Source organism: Podarcis tiliguerta, assembly GCF_965153285.1.
Source record: "Podarcis tiliguerta genome assembly, chromosome: 6".
In the NCBI taxonomy this organism is placed as follows: Eukaryota; Metazoa; Chordata; class Lepidosauria; order Squamata; family Lacertidae; genus Podarcis; species Podarcis tiliguerta.
The window spans coordinates 31632744-31657689 of NC_139539.1; the positions used below are offsets into that span (position 1 = coordinate 31632744).

A 24946-nucleotide genomic window follows, 5' to 3' on the forward strand; every position below is an offset into this window, starting at 1 on the left:
GAATTGCTTTAGCAGTACCCATCAGAGCAGGGCAGGCAAATCTGCGACCCTCCAGATGTTGTTGGACTACAGTTCCCATCATCCCTGGCCATCAGCCATGCTGACTGGGACTGATGGGAGTTGAACAACTTCTGGAGGTCCGCATTAGGTAAAAGGTAAAGAGACCCCTGACCATTAGGTCCAGTTGCGGACAACTCTGGGGTTGTGGAGTTCATCTTGCTTTATTGGCCGAGGGAGCCAGCATACAGCTTCCGGGTCATGTGGCCAGCATAACTAAGCCGCTTCTGGTGAACCAGAGCAGCGCACGGAAACAGCGTTTACCTTTCCACCGGAGCGGTACCTATTTATCTACTTGCACTTTGACATGCTTTCGAACTGCTAGGTTGGCAGGAGCTGGGACGGGAGCTCACCCCGTCGCGGGGATTCGAACCGCCGACCTTCTGATCAGCAAGCCCTAGGCTCTGTGGTTTAACCCACAGCGCCACCCGCGTCCCTCTACTTCTGCATTACTCTTGTCTTTTTGCTGAAGAAGAAGGCTGGGACAGGTGTTGTGTCCATGTATGGAGTGTGGGTGAGAGAGACAGAATGGGGGGGGGGGGGGAGAGTATTTGAAAATTGATAAAAATATAATATAAAAAAGAGAGAGAGAGACAGAATGGTTTGGGAACTGTTTCTGTGACTATAGCGCCAGAGGCCTTTGTGTGTTCACTTTAGGAGGAAGTTGCTCCATTCTGGGATTTCAGATATTTCCATTGTGCTTGTAGATTAACTAATCCTGAATTTCATCTTTCCATCTTTAGATATCTCCATGTTGTTAATGAGAAAGTGTCCCACTTTCAGTAGTGACAGTAGAAGTGAACAATGACTGCTTCAGCAAAGCATTCATTTGTAAGGGAAACAGCTGCCTTTGTATGGACCCATAATACCTATATATTGCGGGATAACCAGCTTCATATAACCAGTATGCTTGAGTTAATTAATGCATGAAGGGGTTAATGCTATAGAGTAAGCTGTCCTGCCAGGCTTAGCTAGGTCACATAAGGAGTACTTAACATGACAAAGGGAAAACTAAATAGGGGTGTGCATTCTTGTAATATGATGCCATCTGGGCTGCATTCTGAAAACATCCAAGCATGCTTCTGTGTGAATCACTAAGCCCTAAAACATTAAAATACTCTCAAACATGAAGCTGACATTGCTGGATCAGAATTGATAGTATGACTAAGACTTGCATATATATAAAAAGGCACAGACCGATGTTCTTCCTATTTCTTGGCATGACATATAAGACAGAATTGATCTTATGCGTACAACTTTTAGTTCATGTAACGTGAAAAAAGAAAAGTCAAGTACTAAAATACATTTTAAAAATAAAAACCTATTCACTTATACATGACCTTCAAAAAGCCAGCACAAAGAAATACATTACAATGTTTCCAAAATACATAATTTCTTCAAGCGCGCATCCTCTCCATTTTGTCCTTCATTTAGGCAACTCTCAGTGTGTGCATATTGGAGTTATCTAGAAGAATCACTTGCTGACAGACCTAAAGGGAAGGGGAGCATTTCTAAATTGAGATCTCTGTCCCTGTCATGTACGCAAAACAATGCTAAAACAAAATCAGTGACTTTTTCTTGGCTGGGAATTTTCAAGATAACAGAATAGGCAGCGAATTTCAAGAAACTTCGAGAACCAACACTTAGTCTTGACACATTTGCTGAGGAGAATAGGAGAAGTACACTTAGATTTCAGAACAGGGCTAAGTTGTAGAGAAATCTTCTGAATGGAACTATTTATTTATTTTGTATAACACAACTGTTCTCTGACAACTTCACAATTTAAAGAAAATAAAAATAGAATCAACAGTGCTAAAATAGAATCAAATACTGTATATAAAAGCAATATTAGAACAAAATTAATTTTAAAAGCAGAATAAAACCACACAACAGCGTAAAACCAAGTTGAAGAAGTTAGGAACCAACTAGAGAAAGATAAAATGGTCCCCTAAGAAAAGCCCAAAAGAAGAGAGGAATCTTCACTTGCTGTAGGAGATTCTAGGCAAGGGTCTCCGAGGGGAGCATTTCATCACCATAGTACCGCCACCAGAAAGGCCCTCTCTACTTCTTCTATATTATAAACCACTGGGATGATGTGGGGTTCGCAAGACATGTCAACCAGATGTGAAGGATCACCCATGTTTCCAAAAACCAAGTTCTGTAATGATCTGTGCATTTTTCCTCCTGGTCTTGCAGATCCAGAACTCTTCGCTGTCCAGGACTAATATTAAAAGTAATATATCCACTGTGGCAGCTTTCTTTGCATTGAAAAGCAAGGTGTGTTGGGTTGAAATAAACAACAGACGAGTAACAGGTGTCATACGGGAGGCATCATCTCGAGCATGTCTCGGGGAGTCCCTTTTATTGAATATTACAGCATTGCCACGTATGGGCTTGTTGTTGATTGGTTAACACAAAGACAAAGCAAAGGATTGCATATAGGCTGCATATAGGCATTAATCATCAATAGATTAAATGATTGATATAGCAAGACTTAACAGAACATAACTATCACATTCCGTAGATGTGGTCAACCATGCATTAAGAACATGAACTGAACATTCTAGGCAGAAACAAAACATCCCATCAAAGGTGTTTTCCCCCTCCATTTGGGGAGATAGACCTTGAGCGACCTTGAACAACTGACCCTCCAAGTGAAACCCAACCTACCACAGGTCACAGTGCTCTCATGCAAGAGCACTATATGCTCCCCATGTTTATTGGTGACGGTAATGGGTGCCATTGGAATTTCCACCTTGGGCTCCCAAGCTCCTTGCACCAACATTAGAGTGGAAACCTCCAGCTTAACCCATAACAGATGGGCAGGAGATATTGAAGGATGCAGTTCCTTTTACTCATTGGCAGCCCAGCTAAGGAGGAAGAAAGGTTGCTGGGGGGTGCAGATCTCACAGAGTCTATAAATGATCTAGGACTCTGCCAAGGAGAATCTTGGCAGGAATGTGAGGGATGAGTTTCACTTCATGGCCTATAAAGCCCTTTGGGATCCTCTGGGGTGAGAACTGCTGGAATGCACAGGATTCAAGTTATCACCCAGCCTGTAAATCTTTGGGATCCCAAGGGAAATGGGGTGCTATATAGCTTGGGAGGTTAGTCCATAAACCCTTTTAAGTATCTGGCTGGGAGTGGAAGTGCCTTGCTGTGTGAGGTTTACTTTAAATTTTCACAGCTTGTGAGGCCCCGAAGGATCTAGCAAAAGGGCACTTGACTTCCCAGACAGACAGTGTGTGTCTCATGGGGAAATTTAAGGCTAAGCTTTCCAGTTAATATTTTCATGCTGGTCATTATTTGCCTGCATATTAGCAGCTCAGTTTGTTATTTCTCCTTGGTATAGGCAGTGAATCTCTACCTGTCCCAGACTTTCCAGTTGCTGATATATGTGGAATACTTCACGGACTCATAAAACATGAAAGCACAAAACTGAGTTTATTGGAAACTGTCATTAGTATTTATTTTGTAATTATTGATTATAATAATTTATTAACTCGTTAGAAAGATGTATAAACTGCTGAAATCACAAACAAAAACGAGTAAGATAGTTCTAAGAAAAAGAAGGAAACATTCAATATTGCTCACAAGTGAGCTCGTTTTGAAAAAGCCTTTTAACAACAAAAGGTTTCAGCATCTCACCAAATGTATACGACGCTGTCATCTAAACATACTGTAAAAACATATAAAGCAGTTATAACCAGACGTCAAGTAACCATTGTGGAAGGATGTATTCTTAATTGCCTGCATAGGCCTGGTGGAATAAACAAGTTTCCAGCAGCTATTTAAAAGTTGGCACAGAGCGTGTCCGCTGAATCTCTCATTGACAAAGCACTCCACAGGACTGAGCTGATGTTTCTTGTTGTCAAATGAGCCTCACCAACTCGTAGAATAACCGACACTCCTACAGATAACCTTAATGATTGAGCGGGGCTTTAAGGGTTCTTAGCATCCTGTGTTTGGAGACCAGGGCTGGCCCACCCATGAGGCAAGCTGAGGCAGCCACCTCAGGTGGCAGGATCCACAGGGCTGCAGATCCAGCCTCCACAGAATGCATCATGCCCCACCATTGTGTTCCTACGGTGGCCGGTCAGATTCTTATGGGAAGCTACAAGCAATAGTACTCAAAAGCTTCTGATACTGGAGATAGCATATAGCCAGTCTGAATAGCCACAGATAGCCTTGTCCTCCCTGAATTTGTCTAATACTGATTTAAAGCCATATAAATTGGTGGCTATTACTCTTATGACTTAGTAGTTTTAATAATCATCATCTCTGGTGCTACCGCTACCCCATCCTCATCTGCTCTGTGGGTAGGGAGCTCAAAGAACTTGCAATGTACACATGCATCTTATCTCCGCACTGAAGGGTCTCTCTCACAGTATCCTCTCCAGCAGGGCTAATTTTGTCTGACATGTGTGAGTTTGTAGGATGCTGTGTGGTTTTTGAACCTACCAGTGAAATGCACAAATCCGTCAAGGTCTGCAAAGTGAGAGCACGAAAGGAGAGTACACCCCCACCAAGATACCTGATACTGCAAACTCCAGAGTAAACTTAGCATGGCCTTTTGGAAAGTACTCCATGTGGCGAGGCACATAGTAAATTACTGCTTCAAATGCCAACAAATACTTAGGGATTATCAGAACTTATTAAACAAGACTTCCAAACTGGTTGGGCAAAAAAGCTTCCAGCCTTAATTATCTCCTGGCAAACCTAAGCAATGGCCCCCTTATATTCCACTGGGAACAGAGATGATTTATTGTAATCATTCTTCCAACGTGGAAATAGCTACACGTGAATGAGAATTTCACAAAGTCATTGAGAACGCTGCAAGGTATTGAGGGATACTAGGATTTGTCATCACTGGGACAGACACAGCAGTCATTCATAACAAGCTCTCCAACAATGCCTAATGAGAAAGCACAGCTTCTGTTTTAGTTGCTTCTGTGTAATTGTGTATGTGTGTCAAGCTTACCTGTCAACTGAAGGCATTCTAAGGCCACCGTAGCCATGAAGTTAATTGTGCAGGTGCAGTTAACATGCACATTTCTTGTTTTGTAAATTGCAGCTTAGGGGAAGCCTAAACAGTCTCAGGACAGGGGTGGTGTGTAAATAGAGGCTTTGCTGAAGTAGTTTTTGTTGGGATCATACCAGGGAGAGAAGTTGTATACACACCTATCTATTTGCGACATAAAAAAAATAGTTTTTCTCAATATGGAATAGTTCTCATCCTTAGCATGCTGATTTCAATCTGTATTGATTCTGGATCCTGCTATCCAAAAGGATGTATACGGCTACTTGATATGTATTTCAAAATCCTTCCCGATTAGGATATCCATGTCTTTTCCTCCTGCAAATGCCCCAGGTGAGTGAAGAAGGAAGTGGCGGTTGTGATCTTGGTGCATGTGAACTTCTATTTTGTAAACTGCTATTGTAAACTGTTTATTTCTACAATAAAGCAGTATGTAAATTTTATGAAATTAAATAAACATGTCCCTTCACATGTGGAGTAATGCTGAATCGATTTGCAATCAGCTCTTATTCTCAGAATGGAACCAGCTTCTCAAGAAGTGTTTTTCAGGGGCAGAAAGTATGCAATAAATCAGGACTGCACTACATAGAAAAAACAAGTACTCAGTCTCTAATATTTTGGAATAAAATGTCACATGTAAAAAAATCAGACCAACTCCTCATTCTCCATGAACCTGAGGCTGCTCAGGTTTCCTTTTGCCTGCTATTTACATAACAAAAAACAAGCAAGCAATTAGTATCATGCCTAGTTTGGCCCTGAGAAACTGAATAGCTACTAGTATATTTCAGCTGGAAAAATCTGCATTTTTGGGAGGGGTGAGATACTGTGTAATAATAATACAAGCAAACAACTGTTATGACATCTCAAGAGGGAAATGGTCTAATAATAATTGTCTACTAACCCCTTGTTTCCATTACATAAGCACACCAGTTTCTCTTTGTCAAATGTCAGAGTGATGTTGCTGTTGCTACAGAAATCTCCTTTTGAATTGTATTTCATGTGGGGTAGAGAAATGCTACTCAGGGTGGCTTTATGTAAGAGGAAGAAGGGCAGCTAACAGATTCCTCATCAAGGTGAGACAGGGACTGGGGAATTAAACTCTTACCTTTTGCACGCTACATTTCAACTACACAAAAGCTTGAGGGTTCAATACACAAACACACACCTCCATCATCTATCCAGGCACATAAGAGGCATCATCAGACTTTAAGGGCATTTATAGCCAAGCAAAAGCACTCAAGGATGTGGAGCAGGAACAGTTAGAGTGGGGCCTAGAGAGGGAGAATAGTCTCTAGGAAGAGTCTCAAGGGCAATTTAGCCCTCAGACTTGAGGTTCCTCACCTGTGTTGTACAACCTCTGGCAAGAGGGCCTCCAACAACCTGCTCCACCAGCACTGCTTTCCTTACATTATCAGATAATAAAAGTACACAGGCACCACCTCAGGTATGAAGCTCTTCCAAAGGCAGTGTTTTGCTTCCGGATGGTCTAACACAGCAAGGAATCCCTTTGTGCTGTTTCTGCCAGGAGGGCCGAGGGTGCCTGTTGAGGTATATGGATATTGGCTGATAGGAAGTTTCTTTGTTGTTATCCTGACACCTAGTGGTAGGGAAAAAAATCTGCAAGAAATCAATTCACTAAGTAAACTTTCAGATCATGCCTGCTTACTGGATGTTCATCCTTATTTGTTTGCACAAAGGCTGCAGGGAGATAGGTTAGATGACACTGAGGTTAGCTGAATTAAGCATCTGTTCTGGTTTCTTTGTGGGAAGTTTATAGAATGTCATGATACCCCATACTTTCTAGTGCATTTCCATATCTTTTGCAGGGAATGGGGAGGATGCTGGTTTGTTGCACAAGAGCACCAAACCTACTTTAATCAGTTCTGGCTAGGGGGAAAAGCCCTGACTAAGAATAAATAGCTGCTGACGTCTGAGCACCTCTTGAGTTTGCGAGGCTAAATCCAAGAGTATAAACCTTCCTATGAAAAGTAACAGAAATAATTGACCAGCAACAAGCAAGTCGCAAATGAGCTACTACTAAATGCAAAAATAATGTTGAACTGCTAATATAACCGCAGTTATAATCACACAATTTACTTAGGAGTTGCTGTGAATATCCCCAGAAATACTGACGCGACATATTGGAGCCAATAAAAAAAGCTGGGGATTATTAGGAAAAGTACAGACTGCTGTAGAGTGTATAATTAACAGTGCACAATGAGACTTTAATTTATTTTGGCATTTATACTCCACTCCAGAGAGTTCAAGGTGGCATACACAGTTTTCCCTCTCCCCATTTTATCTTGATAAAAGATTCCTGCACTGCGGAGTGTTGGGCTGGATAACCCTTCCAACTCTTGTGAGGTAGGTTAGGCTGAAAGATAGTGACTGGCCCAAGGTCATCCAGTAAGCTTTATAACTGAGGGGGAATGGGTACCGTCTTCTCCCAGGTCCTGCGGCAGCACTGTAACCATTACATTACAGTGGTACCTCGGGTTACATACGCTTTAGGTTACAGACTCAGCTAACCCAGAAATATTACCTGGGGTTAAGAACTTTGCTTCAGGATGAAAACAGAAATTGTGTGGCAGCAGCACAGCAGCAGCAGGAGGCCCCATTAGCTAAAGTGGTGCTTCAGGTTAAGAACAGACCTCCAGAACGAATTAAGTTCTTAACCCGAGGTATCACTGTACACTGGCTCTCAAATACAGTATAGCAGTACCCAGTATAATACAATAAAATGCATAGTGCAGAATGTATAGGAACAACCCAGGCAAAGCTAAGCACTTCTGCTGATTCACTGGGAGACGGAGTGAAGCACATCAACCATTGTTTCACTTTGGCTTTACTGTCTACAGTTTTAGCACTTTAATAATAAGCACCTGAAATACTTATTGCAAGGTAAGTATTAGGGCATAGCCGGGTCTGTTCTTTAGCAGGGACCACTTTCCCTACTTTCTCTTTGGGCATCGTAGAATAACTATGACTGAGTACAATCGCTTTACATCACATAGAACATTCCTTAATGTTCCATAGAGCGGGTGCCAGGGTGAGGCCATGCGTGCACTTTATGGGTGTGAACTTAATGGATGTCAGTTGCTAAATTATAGTTTCAAGGACTTTGAGTGACCCCAAAGCATTCCCAACCTGCCACCTGTTATCTATTTACATAGTCTGAGAGCAAGTCATTTCGTCAGGGAGAGTACAATGTTGACAGAAAATAATTACCCGGCTTCTGCTGATAGACTCTAGAGAAAATGTCTTCCTTCTGATTGTTTCTTCTGAGAATCAACGGGGAAAGTGACCTTGCTGTATGTTCCGTTGCTTCTTTGGCTAACAGCCCAGTCAGCACAAGAAGCGTCCTATGAGGGGACCATTCTTCCTTTCACACTGTGGGTGGCTGTTATTGTCTCCCCAGAAAGAGAATTCAGGCCAATTCTTCAAACTGAAAACTTCAGCTGTACTGCCCATACAAAGGGGGTCCTTTTCCTAGGGTAGCAGAGCGTAAGAAACGTTAACTCTGTTCATAAGACCAGTCCTATCATTAGGCTAAGTGAGTCAGTGGAATCAGGCAGCAGATTCTGGGGAGCAGCTAGCAGTAGTGAGGTAGTGGAGAACAGATCTGTGTATTGGTTGCCTGGGATGGTGCACTAAACTAGCTTGCTGCCCTCAGGTGTGGTGGAAGATGCTCACCCATCACCTGTCACCTGGGCTGAAGTAAGATTCAACTACCAGTCCGGTTGGCTTAGGTACATGCAATGGAGAGGGGCTGCCATCTTTTCTCTCAATTCGGGCAGCAAAATTACTCTGATTGGTGTCCTTGGACCAAACAGAATTAATTCAGATGCTTTCAACCAATCACATTGCAGCTGCCACAATTCTGTTCTGAGAGAGGAGCTTGGCCAGCACATTAAGGTAAAAAGGTAAAGGACCCCTGGACGGTTAAGTCCAGTCAAAGGCGACTATGGGGTTGTGGCGCTCATCTCAGGCTGAGGGAGCCGGCGTTTGTCCACAGACAGCTGGCCAGCATGTGGCCAGCATGACTAAACCGCTTCTGGCGCACGGAAAGGCCGTTTACCTTTCCGCTGCAGCGGTACCTATTTATCTACTTGCACTGGCGTGCTTTCAAACTGCTAGGTTGGCAGGAGCTGGGACAGAGCAATGGGAGCTCACCCCATTGCACGGATATGAACCTCCGACCTTCTGATTGGCAAGTCCAAGAGGCTCAGTGGTTTAGACCACAGCGCCACCCACTGGGAAGCACCAGTTAGATTGTGTTAATTTGGTTAAAAAGCATGGGAGGCAACTATGACAACAAGATTGTTTGGTTGATTTGCTGTGCTGAGAGAAACAGATTTCCTTCCTTGCTGCAGAAATAAACCCACCTGTTCTCTCATATGCTAGCAAATAGCCTTTTTCTTTCTCCACACCACCCCATTACCTATTCTTTCCCTTTTTCAGCCCACAGCCTTGCTCTCTTTCCCATATATCCCTATGTGCACATCTGTGTCACTTCTTCTCTCCCTATTTTAACTTCTGCCTGTCCTGCCCTCTGCCCCACAAGCCTCAGTGGACAGTCACCCTTGAACATTACTAATGCAAAGTCCACACTGGCTGGAACAAACCATAAGAGCATTTATCCACATGGCAAATTCAGTCTGTCTAAACCCAGCATTGTAAAGTTTCTTCATTCATTCAGATATATATGTTACATATGTGGCTCCCAGAATGGAAGATCTCATCCAAGAAGCAAATAATTACAACCAGATTAAAGAGAGTTCATTATAAAACCACAGCACCAAAACAGACAGAATACGTGGATTAAATAATATTAGACACAGCCCTTCTTTAATGCACCAGAATGCAGCAAAACATATTACTCTCATTATCAGTGTGTAATTGGGCATATGACATAAGGCCTTGGCTGGACAAACAGATTTGCAGACTAATCCTATCCCAAATACATGTTTAAAAGACTATCTTCTTGTAAGAGACTGGAATCCTTTGGGAGTTTGCTCTGCAGCGCTTTCATCTTTGGAAAATTAAGGGAGACACAATAAATTCTGACTGTCTATGAAACCCACATAAAATTGTGCATTTCAAGGGTTACGTTTTCCCAGTGTGTGCACATTGCACTTGCAGTTGGGAACTAAGAAACTTACTATTGTGTGTTTTCAATAAGACTGATCTTTTCTTACCTTTTGTAGCTGTATTTTTACTGTATTATGTGTTTGTGTAGTATTAAGTATTTGTTTTCTGCTCCGCAGACTGTATTTATTTCATGCTTGTATTATTATTATTATTTTAAAAGTTTTGCAGAACCACCTTGCTCATAGTTTCTTCGCAAGCCTGCGAGTTACTAAGAAACTCTGAACACAGTTGGAAAAACGGTTTAGAAATAATGCCAAGACGAGACAAGCGCCCCGTCTTCGTGCAGCAAAAGACACCCACGAGAGCGCGCGTACACGTCGCGTGGCTTTGGACTGCGCCCTTTGCCTACAGGAAGGCCCTGGCCGTCCAACTAACCAATCCGAGCAGGGTCCACCCCACCTCTGCTCAGGTGCTCTCCCTGCGGCCTCCAGGGGATGCTGCTCCCTTGGCTGCTCCGCTCTCGTCCGCTGGGGAGCGACGGGGCGCCGCCTCCCTCTCCGCGCGGCACCGGCTCCTTGCGCGCCTCTCAGGTGTGCGGCGACTCCGCAGCGGCGGCGCTGAAAGCGAAAGCGCGCCAGGCGGCAGAGGAGGAGGAGGCGCTGGGCAGAAGCTGAGCGCCCGCCGAAGAGCAGAGGGCGGACCGGCCGCCCGGGGAGTGCGCGCGGCTGCGCGCCATGGCGGGGGAAAGCTTCGTGCGCTTCTTCCGAAACAGCCTGCGCCGGAGGTCGTCCAGGAGAGGTGAGCAGAGCCGCGGCGGCGTCCCTGCCCAGGCTTTCCCACCCGGCGACCCCTGTCCGGCCGCCCGTCAGCCTGGCGCCAGTTCCGGGTCTCCTCGGCGCCCGCGCGCCTTTCGGAGGCAACAGGTCTCCCCGGTAGCAGAAAGCAAAGCGCGCGCCCGACCCCCGGGTATCTGCGCGCCCGCGTCTGAAAGGCGGGGTGGGGGGTCCATTGCCGCTGCCAGCGTGAACTTCGCCGCCAAAGCTTCCAGGAACAGGCCGAGCGAGGCCCGCCCCGGGGGGCAGCCCAGCCAGCGCTGTTCCCGGACGCCTGGAGAATCCCGGGCTGGCTCTCCAAGAGTCGGAAAGTCCCCAGGCGTGCTTAGCTCTGGGGAGGGAGAGAGAAAGCGCCGTTGTAGCATACGCTGTGTGGGGAAATGGGTGTAACTCCCATGGGCATTTCGGGAATGACCCCGGGAAAGAGTGGGAATCCCAAGGAAGGGCGATCCCTCGTTGGAGTGCTTTTTTAAAAAGACAACACGGAAACGCACAGCTCCCTTGACGCATTTGCAGCGTGTTTTCTTTAAAGTCGTCGCTGCTGCTTTCAAGTGCGCGTAGGATTGCAGCCTCAGGCTCGTTTTCGCCGTCAAGGGGTGTAGACAAAATTACGTAAAATGGGCTAGTTGCTTCTTATTCCCCTGATGCTAATAATGGGATATTAAAATAGGAGGCGGGTGTTTTTTTTAAGAGCACTACTATGCATGCTTGTGAGGACAGGAATCTAATTATATTTATAATTGGAAGTACCAGAGCAGATGGCTTTTGTTGTTCTGGGTTAATTAAAGCAGAGAACAAAAGCACAGCCTGCCAAGTTATCATTGCAAAGGATTTTTAAAGGTAGCCTTTTAAGAATATATACTTCTGGAGGAAGTACTAACTAATGCAGATTAGTGGTTGTAATACAGAGTACAAATAGAGGCTCTCTAAACTGTGTGGTAAGGAGGGATGAATGGATCTGTTAATTCTGGTTTCCGAATCTTAAATTCTCCACCAATTAGCATTTTTTTAAAAAAACCAAACAAAAAAAATTTGCCAGCATTTTAATGTAAATTTCTCTTAATACACACATTTTTGCAAAGCGCTTTCCTCTAATATAATGCTTTTGGGGTTTGCTATTTTCACAAATACATGCATTTTTATGCACACTTTACCCTAGACTGATGAGATAAACATTTGAGTACAGAATAAAGAAGAAAGTCAAAAACCACAAGGCCACAACTTTTGCTAAAGTTTATTGTGTGGCTGCAAGTTGGCAACTGTCGTTGATTTTTCCAGTTGTTGCATCCATTTTACAATTACACTGTCAGTACTCCAGTTTCATAGTGGTTCTCAGAGGCCTGCTATTGACAATTACTTGGCTGGCAAACATTTTTGTGTGACAAGAGGAACAGAAACATACCTTCCCCGCCACCACACGAAAGATGTTTCATATGAAAATGTGCTTCATGAGAACCTCAAATCACACAGACTTCCAGTAAGGGAAGGGGGGGGGTTGCATCTTGCCCCCCTATGTTCAGTGCAGCTGCCAGGTTTATGCAAAGAGGACAGAACATAAGATGCTGCATCTGGCCAGTGCCTCATCTGAGAGCCACCGTTAAGAGTGATAGACTTGTAATCTGGGGAACCAGGTTGCTTCCCCGCTCCTCCACATGCAGCTGCTGGGTGACCTTGGGCTAGACACACTTCTTTGAAGTCTCTCAGCCCCACTCACCTCACAGAGTGTTTGTTGTGGGGGAGGAAGGGAAAGGAGAATGTGAGCCGCTTTGAGACTCTTTCAGGTAGTGATAAAGCGAGATATCAAATGCAAACTCCTCTTCTTCTAGCCCAACATCCTGTTCTCACAGTGGCCAGCCAGATGCCTGTGGGAAGCCTGCAAAAGCATTCTCCCCACCCGCACCTGGCATTACTATCTCCAACCATGGAAGCAGTGCATAGCCACCATGGCTCGTAGCCATTGATAGCCTTACCCTTCATAAGTTTGTCTAAGCCTCTTTTAAAGCCAGTCAAGTTGGTGGCCATTTCTTCCTCCTACAGGAGCAAGTTCCATCGTTTAAAAACAAGCAAGTCTCAATTTACGTTCCAAGGCACCACACATTTAAGTGTAATCACATACATTGGAAACACTATTGAAAAAAGCCTGAAAACCTTTGGCTGTACCGATAGTCTTGGATTCCAAGCCCCCTCCAGGTCAGCCAGCACATAGCCAATGGCCAGGGATGATGGGTGCTGTAATAAAACAATACCCGGAACAACACAGATTCCCCATGACTTGTTTGGGGTTTATATTGACATATTTGGCTGGAGTATAATATCTTCTGGATTGGAGCCAACTGAGTTCTACTTTTACTATTAAACGTAATGGAAATAAGTTAAATTCAGTGGATCTACTCAGAGTAGACAAGCACCGGCTACAACCCTCTGTCTCCTTGAAGGAAAAAGATGATCACAGCCACATAAAAGATCACAGCTACAAACACTTTGCATCTCTTTAAAGAGGAATAAAATGTCTGTCTTCCAAATTCAGCCACATGCTATGTGCAGAGCTCCATAAAAGCCTTAATGCATGTTTGCAAGCACTTGCAATCATACAGGTACACTCACTGAGAAGTCCATATTGACGGACAACTTGCCACCATGTCATGTATGAAACTATCTCATGCCTGTCCAGACACACCAACCTAGGGGAGCTGGGGGCAAGGGGGCTTAACTGCCACTCAATTTTATGTTCTCTTGTGGTCACGAAGACTCCTTCCCAATCTGCCCCAAGATTTCAAATGCTGTGTGTTAGGCTTATTTCTATAGGGATAAGGTACCGACTTGTCTAAATATCAAGCTTAGAAACCAGCTTGGTAAACTCTCCCTGGCAGTTATGCTGGAAGAACAGTAACTCTATTCAGCAGCTGTTCCTTCTGCATACCCACATACATCCCATGCTCTATAATAGGCACTCACCACCTCATTATCTGCAGAGTCACCTGCCTAAGGCAAACACGGAAAGGGTTCTCCCTACATACCTTCTGCTTAGAGATCTTCACCTTTGCTCCCCAGACTGCCGAATGCACCAATTGGAGCAAGCTGCTTTGCATCTTATGCCATCATAAATGGAGGCTAATCCCTAATCCAGCCCTAACCAGATGGGCACTATGAAAATTGGGTGTGTTTTTACCTGCAGATTGGTTCCGTTTATTTTGGCCTCGTGGTGCAGATCCTTTCCATTCCAGGAAAGAGAACCATTCCATTATTAGGAAACTGTGTATAAATAAAGCATTTCTGAGGTTGTTTTGCAAAGGTGTGGTGAGCCCCAGTTGGTGGCTGCTAAATTCATGTAACACTCAAGTGAAGTGTTTTAGCACAGTGTGTAACTTGGCTCTAAACCAGCCGGGTTGTTGATGCGGCTGGTGTAGCAAAAAGCACCAGAAGCCCTCTGTTTGTATCAACCCCCCTCCCCCCAAAAAAACTTGCTGTGGAAAAGCCCAATGAATCTATATTGGAAAACAGCCAAACTTTTCCCACATTTTTGGTGGTTCAGGAACTGCAGAGACAAGAAAGCCTTGCAAACTTACCAAGGGAGGGTGGAGAGAAAACATTTCCTTGGTTGCAGTCTATTGCTCACAGTTACCTTATTACTGAAGCTAATGTTGGGGAGATGGCACGGTGGTGAAGCAGGTGTGATTGAGTTGCACCTAGTGGCGCTGTTAGCATAGGCACCCAGGGCGCCTCAGCAGAACAGGAAGAAGGGCCTCAAAATGCAGCAGGGCAGGCTTATTACAAATGGAAGCAAGCAAAGCAGTACACATTACCACCTTAAAACGGTTAAGTCTAGAATTGTGCTAGTGATGACTCCCTACATAGAAGCGAAATAATTTGGATTTTTAAATTTTTATTTTGATCAGTAGAAGGTTCCCCCAAAGGGGAATGTGTGTGATATTCATTTGCAATAAATGCACAGTAAAGGTACAGTTCAGGCAGGTCTTAAGAAGCAGGAATAAAACTTTTAAGGGTGTAATCCTTAAAGGGGGGGCACCACAGAAATTTGTCATTGGTGGATTTACCCTGGACTAAATGGTGCAGCTGAACCAGGTTGCACAAAAAGGCTCCCACAATAAATGAAATAGATATAAACAATAAAAACAATAATGCAATAGTAATAATAGAGGTTAATGATACACATTAATCCTGGGAATACAACAGAATCAGAATCTGGTAACTGAGGGCACCAACATCTTTTAAGTGCTTAGGGCCTCTGAAGGTCTTAATCCAGCCTGTCTTTGAGCCAGTTACTTGTTCTCATAGGAGAACAATCCTGTCTCCGCAGTCTAATACTAGCATTTAGTGGTCTGAGTGGGTGATTGCAACAAGCACAATTCCCCAGTGTGGAACAAAGGCCCGATTTGTTTTCCTCCTGTGCAAACAGCCGCCTATAAGTTTCTTGAACTTGCTGCTGTTTAGGCAGGTGGGGGGAAACCTGCTGTAGCAGCAGCCAAAATCAGATTCTGAAATTAACCAAAACCGATCCCTAGCTGCAGAATTGCTGCCAAACCTGTTGTAACAAATGACGCAGGCTTTCTGTTTGCCCTGTTTCCTTTCTGGGTGCATTCAAGTGAATTTACTTCCTGGGTGGCGTTAATTCTTTATTCCTCCACCCAATCTTTCCGATGCAATTGTGATTTTTCTCTTTTTGGGGCTTGGGCTCAAGCTATCTAAACTTTCCTGCTGCAATGAATCAGTCAAAGAAAGAAAGAAAGACTCACTCCTCTGTGCAGCAACCAAACACCTGTGCAGAGAAAGCTGTAAAACCTCAAGATCCGGTAGCATTGAAAACAATTGCGCAAGTCACCTGACAAGTGCTTTGTGGCAACCCTGGGACGTTCCACGTCCTGTAACCGTTTCTGAGGAAAGAAGCAGGTCCTGTTGTAAGACTGAATTTGAGATTTCTTTGGTTCAAGCTACAGCTTGCATGAATTTACCAAGGGATGGGAAGTTATGGGCTCTTCTCCAAAGTACGGAAAGAGTCTTCTAGTGTGGGCTCCCCCCCCCCCATTTCAGAAAACATAAGGTTATTTACAAGGCAGGTAAGTGTGCATTTGATGGGTCTATGATCATTGCTTAATAAGCTAGCTAAGGAAAGGATCCAGACATAGCAAAGCTTGTGGGGGAATTTACAGCTTGAGCATAAAGTCTAATGAAGTACCTTGGGGCTTAATCAGTAACTAGTCTTAGAACTGTAGCCTTACTCTCATATTTATGCTGGATCATGCCCCATTCTGTTTGTCCAAAGGTTAGCATTTTTGTGGCTGTTTGCATAATCTTACTCCGCTGAATTTGGCTCCTGATCCTAGTAGCATTCTGGGATGTGCTGATCATACTTTTTGCCCCATAGGCATCTCTGGCATGGTGAACACTTTTATTTTTCCATTATTCCACCTTTCCTCCAAGAAGCTCAATGCTTCTCCCCCTCCTCATTTTATCCTGACTCAGCCATGTAACTCACTGGGTGACCTTGGGTTAGTCACTGTATTTTAACCTATTTTACCTCACAGGCTTTTTGTGAGGGAAGATGTATACAAAAATACAGTTGTATATGCATAGAGCCCCTTTTCTCATTGGTGCCATAGATGTGGACCATGGGGGGCCTTGACCAGTGGCATTGTGGGTATAGTCAGTAGCCTCAGAGGGGTCTGGTCCATTAGGGCGAGTGGAGCCAAGTAGCTCCCGCCCCCGCCTGCCTTTTTGCAGGGCTGGCCCAAGACATTTTGGCACCTGAGGCGAACCACAAAATGGCACACACAGACACACACACACCAGCCAGGAAAAAAAGGGTTTGTGGAGATCTACATCCAGAACAAGGGGAAAACAAAATTATACATTAGGAGCAAGGATGGGAGGAGACCTGCAGCGCCCCCTATTTGCCATAAGGCTGCTGAGAAGAAGAGGAGTTTGGATTTGATATCCTGCTTTATCACTACCCGAAGGAGTCTCAAAGCAGCTAACATTCTCCTTTCCCTTCCTCCCCCACAACAAACACTCTGTGAGGTGAGTAGGGCTGAGAGACTTCAAAGAAGTGTGACCGGCCCAAGGTCACCCAGCAGCTACATGTGGAAGAGCGGGGAAGCAAACCCGGTTCACCAGATTACGAGTCCACCGCTCTTAACCACTACACCACACTGACTGAGGAGGTGGCAGTTCCCACTTCCAAGAGTTGCGCTGCTGCTGTGGCGGCAGCAGTGGATGATACATTCCTTGGAGGCCGGATCTGCTGCCCCTGTGCATCCTGCTGCCCAAGGTGGTTGCCTCGCCTTCCATCATGGGTGAGCTGGCCCTACTTCTTATTTACACCAGGCAGGAGGTAGCTCTGCCTGTCATTCCATGGCTGTGGTTCCAGCTACTGCTGGTCTCCCCACCTTCCTCCCCACCAGTTCCAATGAGCACCAGCCACCACTGATAGCCATGGCCCAGCTTCCACCAATGAACACCCCGGAAGATACATTCTGAAGCAGCTGAACACAAATTCACTGTCTCCTGAGGCATTGGTTTTCAGGGCAGTGACTGTGCGCCCAGACCACTTTCCTTGTGCACAGGCCATCATCTGTTTGTTTTTTTCAGAAATGGTTATGTATCCCTCAAATCTTTCTGTAAGGCCTAATTCTTGTTTTTGTGTCAATGTCATCTTGTGCAGCGGATGAATCCCGGGATGCACACCCTACTGAAAGCAAACCTGATATTGGCGAGAGGCCAGGAGAAAGAAGCAGCTTCCCCAGCTCTGCAGGACACTTGTTCTTTGAATATTTGGTTGTGGTCTCGCTCAAAAAGAATGCTAAAGGAGATTACGAGCCCAAGATTACCTATCAGTTTCCAAAGGTGAGATACCCACCGTGATTCTTTTGCCAGATGACAATACTGGAGTGCATTAGTGAGGAACGCTCCTCAGATATTACACCTCGGAGGGATGAATGCTGGAAGCAAAGCAGTGCCGTGACGGCAGGTTCTGCTTCAGCCTTCCCTAACCTGGTGCTCTGTGTATGTTTTGGACTACAGTTCCCATCAGTCTCAGTGACCAGGGCCAAAGGTCAAGTATGAGGAGAAGGCTGCTGTACTCCAACCTCTGTGTTGTTTTGAGATGAGCCTATGCCCATGCAAGTGTATGTGTGTATCATTTCAGAAGTTGAAATGAAAACACACAAGTTGGAGTGCAGTATGGTTTTTTAAAAAAACAAAACAAGAGATTGCTTCAAAACAGAGGGAAACTGGAATGTTGGGCCACTTTTGCTGTTGCAATTCATGACGGCAGGCCCAAGCATTCCCTGAAAATGTGAAGGCAGGGGAGGGAGGTGCTGAAAATAAATGCTGATTTGGATCCTACATCTTTTAGATTCTCTTTGCCTGCCTTCCTCTCCAGTTCCACAGAATTTTGCCTACATTGCAAAATTTTGCCTGTCTGTAAAACTCCAGTAGAATTGATTTATCATAAGAAATGCAGAAAATCCTGCTAACAAAAACCAGTGCCTGCAGCAATCTTTCTCTTTTGAAGTGTCCCTCAGTGTTTTGCTTCATGGTGTATCTTCTCTCTATCCATTGGAGTTGTGCCAAGGAAAGTGCTCCCTTGGTAATTGTGGAAGTAGGAGGGATGCTGCTGATGGAGTGAGGAAGGAACATCAGGCCCAGCGTGTCAAGAAGGCATGAGAAAGAATATCAACATAAGTGGTCTCTGTGGCTATGGAATATAATCCCAGGCCATCTGCAGGGCAAGCCATCTTTGTTGTAGCCTACATATATCTTACATATCTTTTAGACCCAGCGCTGACTGGGGCCTGCGTCTGGGCTGTGCCACTTCAGACCACAGGGGTTGGAGCTCAAATGAGTGAATGCTCCTCCGTACCAAAATAAATAAATCCCTCCATGTAGCAAAGCTGAATGTCAGGAAGAAGAGTTCTAGATTAGTATCAGAAGAACTTTACTTATTATTATTGTGGAGGCACATTCTGTCTTGTAAACCCTTACCTGCAGCCTGCAATGGCATCAATCAGACATGGACTTACTCCCTAAGTCACTAAGGTAGGACAGAAATGACATCGCCTAGGCCCACCTTCCTAGCTGGTGCCTCCAGATGTTTTGGTTTACAACGCACAACAGCCTCAGCCAGCAAGGACATTGGGAAAGGCTGGTCTAGGCAGGTGTGGGAGCAGTGAAAAGAGCACACGGCAAATGTCCCAAGTGTGTTGGCACATCCGCAATTAGCTCTGGGTTAAAATCATATCCTAGAAGATGAGGGGGGTTGGGGGGAACCGTCTTCAGCTCAGGGACTACATTTCCTTGAGGCAAAAGCAGGCAGAGCAATGGATGTGACTCTTAATTTTGTGCTGTATGTTACATTCCATCCATGTACGTGCCAGAGGTTTCTGCTCACGTACCTCATGCATCTCTCCATGCTCCTTCCAGGCATGCAAGAGGCATGTCACAGTTCAAGGGACACATTGCAGCCAGGCAACGGCACCCAGGGAGTATATGGCCTGTGGGAGGGGGCCTGAGGAGAGCTTTGAGGGCCAAGCAGAGGTCTACTGGCCTCTTGCCTGAGGTTACTCACCCCTGCTGTAAGCTTAAGCATCTCAATGAAATAATTTCCAGTTCATATGTGTGGAGTTGTATTTAAGGAGATGGCTTGTGTATTCTTTACCTGACTTTATCTAGCACTGCTCGACCAGGATTCAGTGCCACATTATATCTAAATGAAGCACCCTGACCGCTAGAGAAAGGAAGGGGTCTTCCACAGAATCCCATGCTGTCTTGCTCTAGTGTCACGTTTTACTAAAATAGTTCTGCCTGATTGAAAAAATTCACATGAGGATGAAATCCTTGTCACTGAATGGGGTGGCCGGTCTTTGCAAAGTGAGCACAGAAAGAGGCTTGTTACTCTTATTGTTGTAGAAGATGCAACAGCCGTTCCGAAAGTCTGTGCCTCAGCATTTCTTTTAAAAGCAGAATAAAACCATGTTCCTTTGTGGCTTCGCTTCATGCAGCCTGATTTCACACTGCAGCACTTTCGTTTTATCTGGGCATACCTTCTCACCACTCGGTCTGCATGGAGAGGAAAAGTACAGAATTGCTTCAGACTCAGATTTTCTTTTTAAAGTTATTTCATGCATGTGTCCTGCAGGCTGTGTAGTGACACAATCCACTGCTCAGTGTAGTATGTGAATTTAATATATGTGACCTTCTGCTTTAGGCCCAGGTTGACCTTTATGCAGACAGCTGTGCAGGTGCCCTTAAGTCCCATGCTCAAGTACTGCCTTGCTCAAGAGACTTTCAGTGAGATCGCCAAACATCACTTGCAAACTAGACCCCTCTTCATCTTGCTAGCCAGCAACTGTTTTCCTTTGCAAAGTACTATCTGCTGCTAGGTTCCTGTCATCTCAGTCATAGAAACATCTTCAGTATGTATTTGCCATGTGTCTTCTTTTTCCAGAACACATCCTCTCTTTCAGGGGTAAAATTTCTGTCCGGGTGGATATGCTTTCTGGATGAGACCTAGACATAACTGGTGGTTGAAGACTTGCTTTCCTCTTGTCGTCTCCTGCCCCCCTCAGCAATATATGACAGCTTCTGTAACCTACATATAGTAGGGGTATTTTGCTCTTCAAAAAATGCAGCCCTAGCATGGCTATGTAAAGCTGTCTTATGCTGAGTCAGATCCTTGAGCCACTATTGTCTTCTTTGACTGACACTGGCTTTCCTGGGACTCCAGCAGAGGTCTTTCCCTTCTTTAGCAACCTGACCACTTGGCAGGAGGAAGCCTGTTTCCGGAGGGTACAATAGGATATTTGGTTAAGGACCTCCACCTCAGTCAACCTCTAGATAGCCAATCCTTGCCAGTTTTTGCCTTATTCCCCTCCCCCCAAGTCAGGTGGTCTGATCTTTAAACACTTGTCACAAAATGAGAGTAAGTGGTCAGAGAAGGGGGTGATCCCAGCATGCCACACCGGCCTTGCCAGCTTCTCAGTCCAGTATGAGAACCAAAGAACAGGCTGCCATGAGCTGCCATGTTAACAGTGCAACGTGCTTCATATATATTCTCTTATAAATCCTTACCGTGGTAATCCTAGTTTGGGCAGTGTAATACTGTACTTACAAATACAAAAATGATGATCCACACATAAGGACTGAGGACTTTCTTTCAAAGTCCTTTCTAATGGCTCCATATGATCTTCAGTCTTATAGAATGCAGACAAATGTTACTTGAGAATGGTGGTATATCACCTTATAAGACTGGCGGTCATATGCATCTGTCAGAATTGACCACAGAAGCAGCTCAGATCTTCTGTGTGGACTCTTGTGCCCCATAGCAAGTGAGCCAGTGTGGTGTAGTTGTTTGAGTGTCAGACTAGAGCCTGGAGGACCAAGGTTCACTCGCCCATGAAGGTTACTGGGTGACCTTGAGCCAGCCACTGCCTCTCAGTCTAACCTACCACACATATTTCAACAGAAATCTCCTAAGTATCATGGAAATGTAACTTCTTTCATCTCCTTTTTTTCTCATTTCAGCGTGAGAACTTGATGAGGGGACAGCGTGAAGAGGAGGAAAGGTTGCTGCAGGCCATTCCCCTTTTCTGCTTTCCTGATGGCAATGAATGGGCACCGCTCACAGAGTTTAACAGGTAAGCGTTGTGTAACTTGCGAGTCAGCGAGGGACTAGCGCTGTATTGTCCTACAAGAGATTAGGAAAGCAAAATAGACACCAAGGGGCAAAGACTTAGTGCTGCATACACATGATATACGTTTAAACCACATTTAAAACATGTGGCCTCTCCCAAAGAGTACTGGGAATTGTAGTTTATCCCTCACGGAACTACAGTTCTCAGCCACCCTTAACAAGCTACACCTTTAACTGCAGTACACCTTTAACTGTATGGTGTGTACCTCAAATTGTACGTTTGTGAGCAGAACCTTCTTTTTGAAATTCTGTAAAACCACCTGCTCATAATTGGTGGATCTTTATAATGATGCTTTATAATCCTGTTTCTAGTTTAGCCAGCATCTGTTGAGTGCAGAGAGTGTTTTGTTTTGTTTTTACAAAGGGCTGAAGTTAAACTGTCATTGTAATCTCTCTCTGCAGATTGTGATAATTGATTATTTTTGCACAATCCCTTACCATTCTCTCTGATGACTTAAAATCATGATAGCCCTCCCTTAAGACAAAAACAGATGCTACATTTTTCAGTGTGATAAAAATCTTAGGGTTTCCCCTGCCTCTGAAATGCACTGGCTACACATAACAAATGCAAAAGTTTAGTTCTGAGTACCTGCTCATTTTCCCCCTTCTACACAGCTTCTGCATCTGACTGCCCTAGTTTTGAGTAAGCCTTTCTTATCTTTCACTTCCCTTCACAGGAAGAGGTAGTAATGCTTGCCTGTTGCATCGCAGTTTGCTAAGGGAAGCTGGTAACACCCGTAATGTGCCTCGAAAACGTGACCTTTGCATGTTACCCAGTTTGCGTTTATAACTTCAGGGGAATACTGCTTTGCTGGTTTCATTCTTGTAGTTAACAGGTTCATTGGAATCACTTGTCATAAAAAAAACCACTCCTGCTTTCCATGCCACTGCTCAGCTTATGTTCGGAAGAGTGAGGCTGCAGTGCAAAATCGTACTTTATGCTTGCAAGAAACAGTTCAGATGATCTCTTTGCTCCCAAAAATGTTTCCGACCAAGCAGAAAAAAGAATACACTCTTGTCTTCTGCTGAGTGGTGTGAAGGCACTTCAGGGGGGAGTGGGGCGTGTTTTCCACATGTTTGGGCCAGTCATAGAATCTCTCTGACACATGGATCATAAGGTTCCTGAGTTATTACCTGAAGACTATTTGCTGAGCCCTGAAACATTCAGAGACTATCAGTGCAGTATTAATCTTGTCTGCTCAGAAGTAAGCCCTCTTGAATTCAGTAGGTTTTACTCACAGCTAAGTCGGGTGAGGATTGCAGCTTGCTTCCCAAATCTTCATCAAAGTAGCTGATTTGTTCTGCTTTCCCCCCAATACAACACTTAGCGGACTGGTAAAACTCTTAAGTCTTTTATTCTTTTTTTACAGTGAAACATTTTCTTTTGTTCTCACCAATGTTGATGGAAGTAGGAAGATTGGCTACTGCAGGCGACTGTTGGTGAATATTTCTTTTACTACTGTTTTTTAAATGTTCCTTTTAGTTTGCTCTTTATGCCCCTGGGGGGGGGGGAGTGGGGCTGGCTAATCCAAGGAGCTCATGCAGTTTTTGCAGTCAGGCCCAACCCCGCACTGAGTTTGTAGTATGCCAGAATAGGCATATTTTTTCATATTGACCAATAGTTGTAAGACTTACAAAAGAAGGAAGTTGCTAATACATGTCTGAATCCAGTGCCTTAGCCCCAGTCCTTACTGAAGTGCCAAATCTGTGCTTGGGTGTTACCGCTTTAAACTGCAGGTGGAACTCACTCCCCTCTCTATGCACAAAACGCTAATCACACTAATCAGTAATCATGCTAATCTTGGTCAGTACAGGAAACTTGATCCAGTGTTACCCTGTTGTGTATTTTGGACCTAACACATGCCGACTGGATCCAATGTGGCCATGAATCATGATCTGCGCTTGTTAAGGAGATCTCAATGTTGAAATTGCAGTACAGTGGTACCTTGGGTTACATACGCTTCAGGTTACATACGCTTCAGGTTACAGACTCCGCTAACCCAGAAATAGTGCTTCAGGTTAAGAACTTTGCTTCAGGATGAGAACAGAAATCAGGCTCCAGCGGCGCGGCAGCAGCAGGAGGCCCCATTCACTAAAGTGGTGCTTCAGGTTAAGAACAGTTTCAGGTTAAGAACGGACCTCCGGAACGAATTAAGTACTTAACCTGAGGTACCACTGTACCCTAGTACTGTTCTTTAAGGCGTCCCCAATGCCATTCCCAAGACAATCTCACTGCTCACTCAGGGAGGGAGGTGGTTATGACAACAGCAGGATCCCTGTTCAGTGCCAGATGCCCAATACCAAGTGTTCATAGTCAAATGGATTGTATCTTGGACTGGGCATCTGGCAAGGAGGAGAGGACCCCTAGGCACTACTACAGCAGTCCCATCTTCCCACCCAATGACCATAAGTTGCTCTTGTACAAAACAACTGGCTTGAATTGACTGGGACCAAAACGGTTTTGCAAGGTCTGGATAATACATACCAGCCGGTCAGCTTATTCATCCTTGATCGTATCTATAGTGATGCACTACTTTGTACTTCTTTCTGAAGATGTGATTTAGGCCCGCAGATTTCATTTAGTCCTAAATTCACTATCAGAAAACAAGGTTGATAAATTCAGCAAGTGGAGCTCCCAGAGAGAATACGATGGACAAATGCATTAGTTTAGCTGTCATGGGATTTTTGTTTCTGAAGCCTAGCAGTGCAGGCAAGGGCAGAGAGTGTGATGGAAATTCTTGACTCTGCAGCAGGGTGTTGGATGAAGGAACTGGGGCCTCTCCAGGGCATGAGAACTTGTCAAGTCCTTGTCAGCACTGGGCTATTGCTGGATTTGGCAGGGATTCTATGAAAACCACCAGATTCTTCCCCAAAACGTACAGAGCTTTAATAAAAGAGCATTGTCAGGTATAAAAAAAGAACTTACACATTGGAGGGGAAAGGCAGAATGAAAGTCAAGTACTTATTTCAAATGATAAAAACAACCCAAATTAGTAGTAATAGTAGTGATGGCAGTAGGAGAGTGGGCTAGACTGCCAAAGATCTGGGTTGCTTCTCCATCACAGGCATAATAATAATAATAATAATAATAATAATAATAATAATAATATATTGTATACTGCCCTTCATCCAAAGATCCCAGGGCAATTCACAACCTTCTTTTTATATGAACAGACAATTGCAAAATATGTGCCCTTATCCAAGCATAGTGTTACGACT

At 44.6% G+C, this 24946-nt stretch overlaps 1 protein-coding gene and 1 long non-coding RNA gene across 3 annotated transcripts in view; one reads left to right on the plus strand and one right to left on the minus strand.

The window, feature by feature from the left end:
• Positions 1-654: 654 nt before the first annotated feature.
• LOC310679415 lies at positions 655-9018 on the minus strand. Of its 2 annotated transcripts, none has more exons than XR_014512230.1 (3): positions 7978-9018; positions 6437-6712; positions 655-1547 (listed from the first exon to the last, which is right to left on the minus strand). It is a non-coding gene; the product is annotated as an uncharacterized lncRNA (long non-coding RNA). The 2 variants fall into 2 exon arrangements; XR_014512231.1 differs by lacking the exon at positions 655-1547 and adding an exon at positions 3501-5794.
• Positions 9019-9913: 895 nt separating this feature from the next.
• Positions 9914-24946, plus strand: part of DENND2D (DENN domain containing 2D) — a 33364-nt gene continuing 18331 nt past the window's right edge. The window contains exons 1-4 of the mRNA XM_083444509.1: positions 9914-10984; positions 17699-17880; positions 21559-21671; positions 23098-23167. Of these exons, the coding sequence (XP_083300635.1) occupies positions 10921-10984; positions 17699-17880; positions 21559-21671; positions 23098-23167 (429 nt within the window). The 5' untranslated portion in view covers positions 9914-10920. The remainder of the gene's footprint in view (positions 10985-17698; positions 17881-21558; positions 21672-23097; positions 23168-24946) is intronic.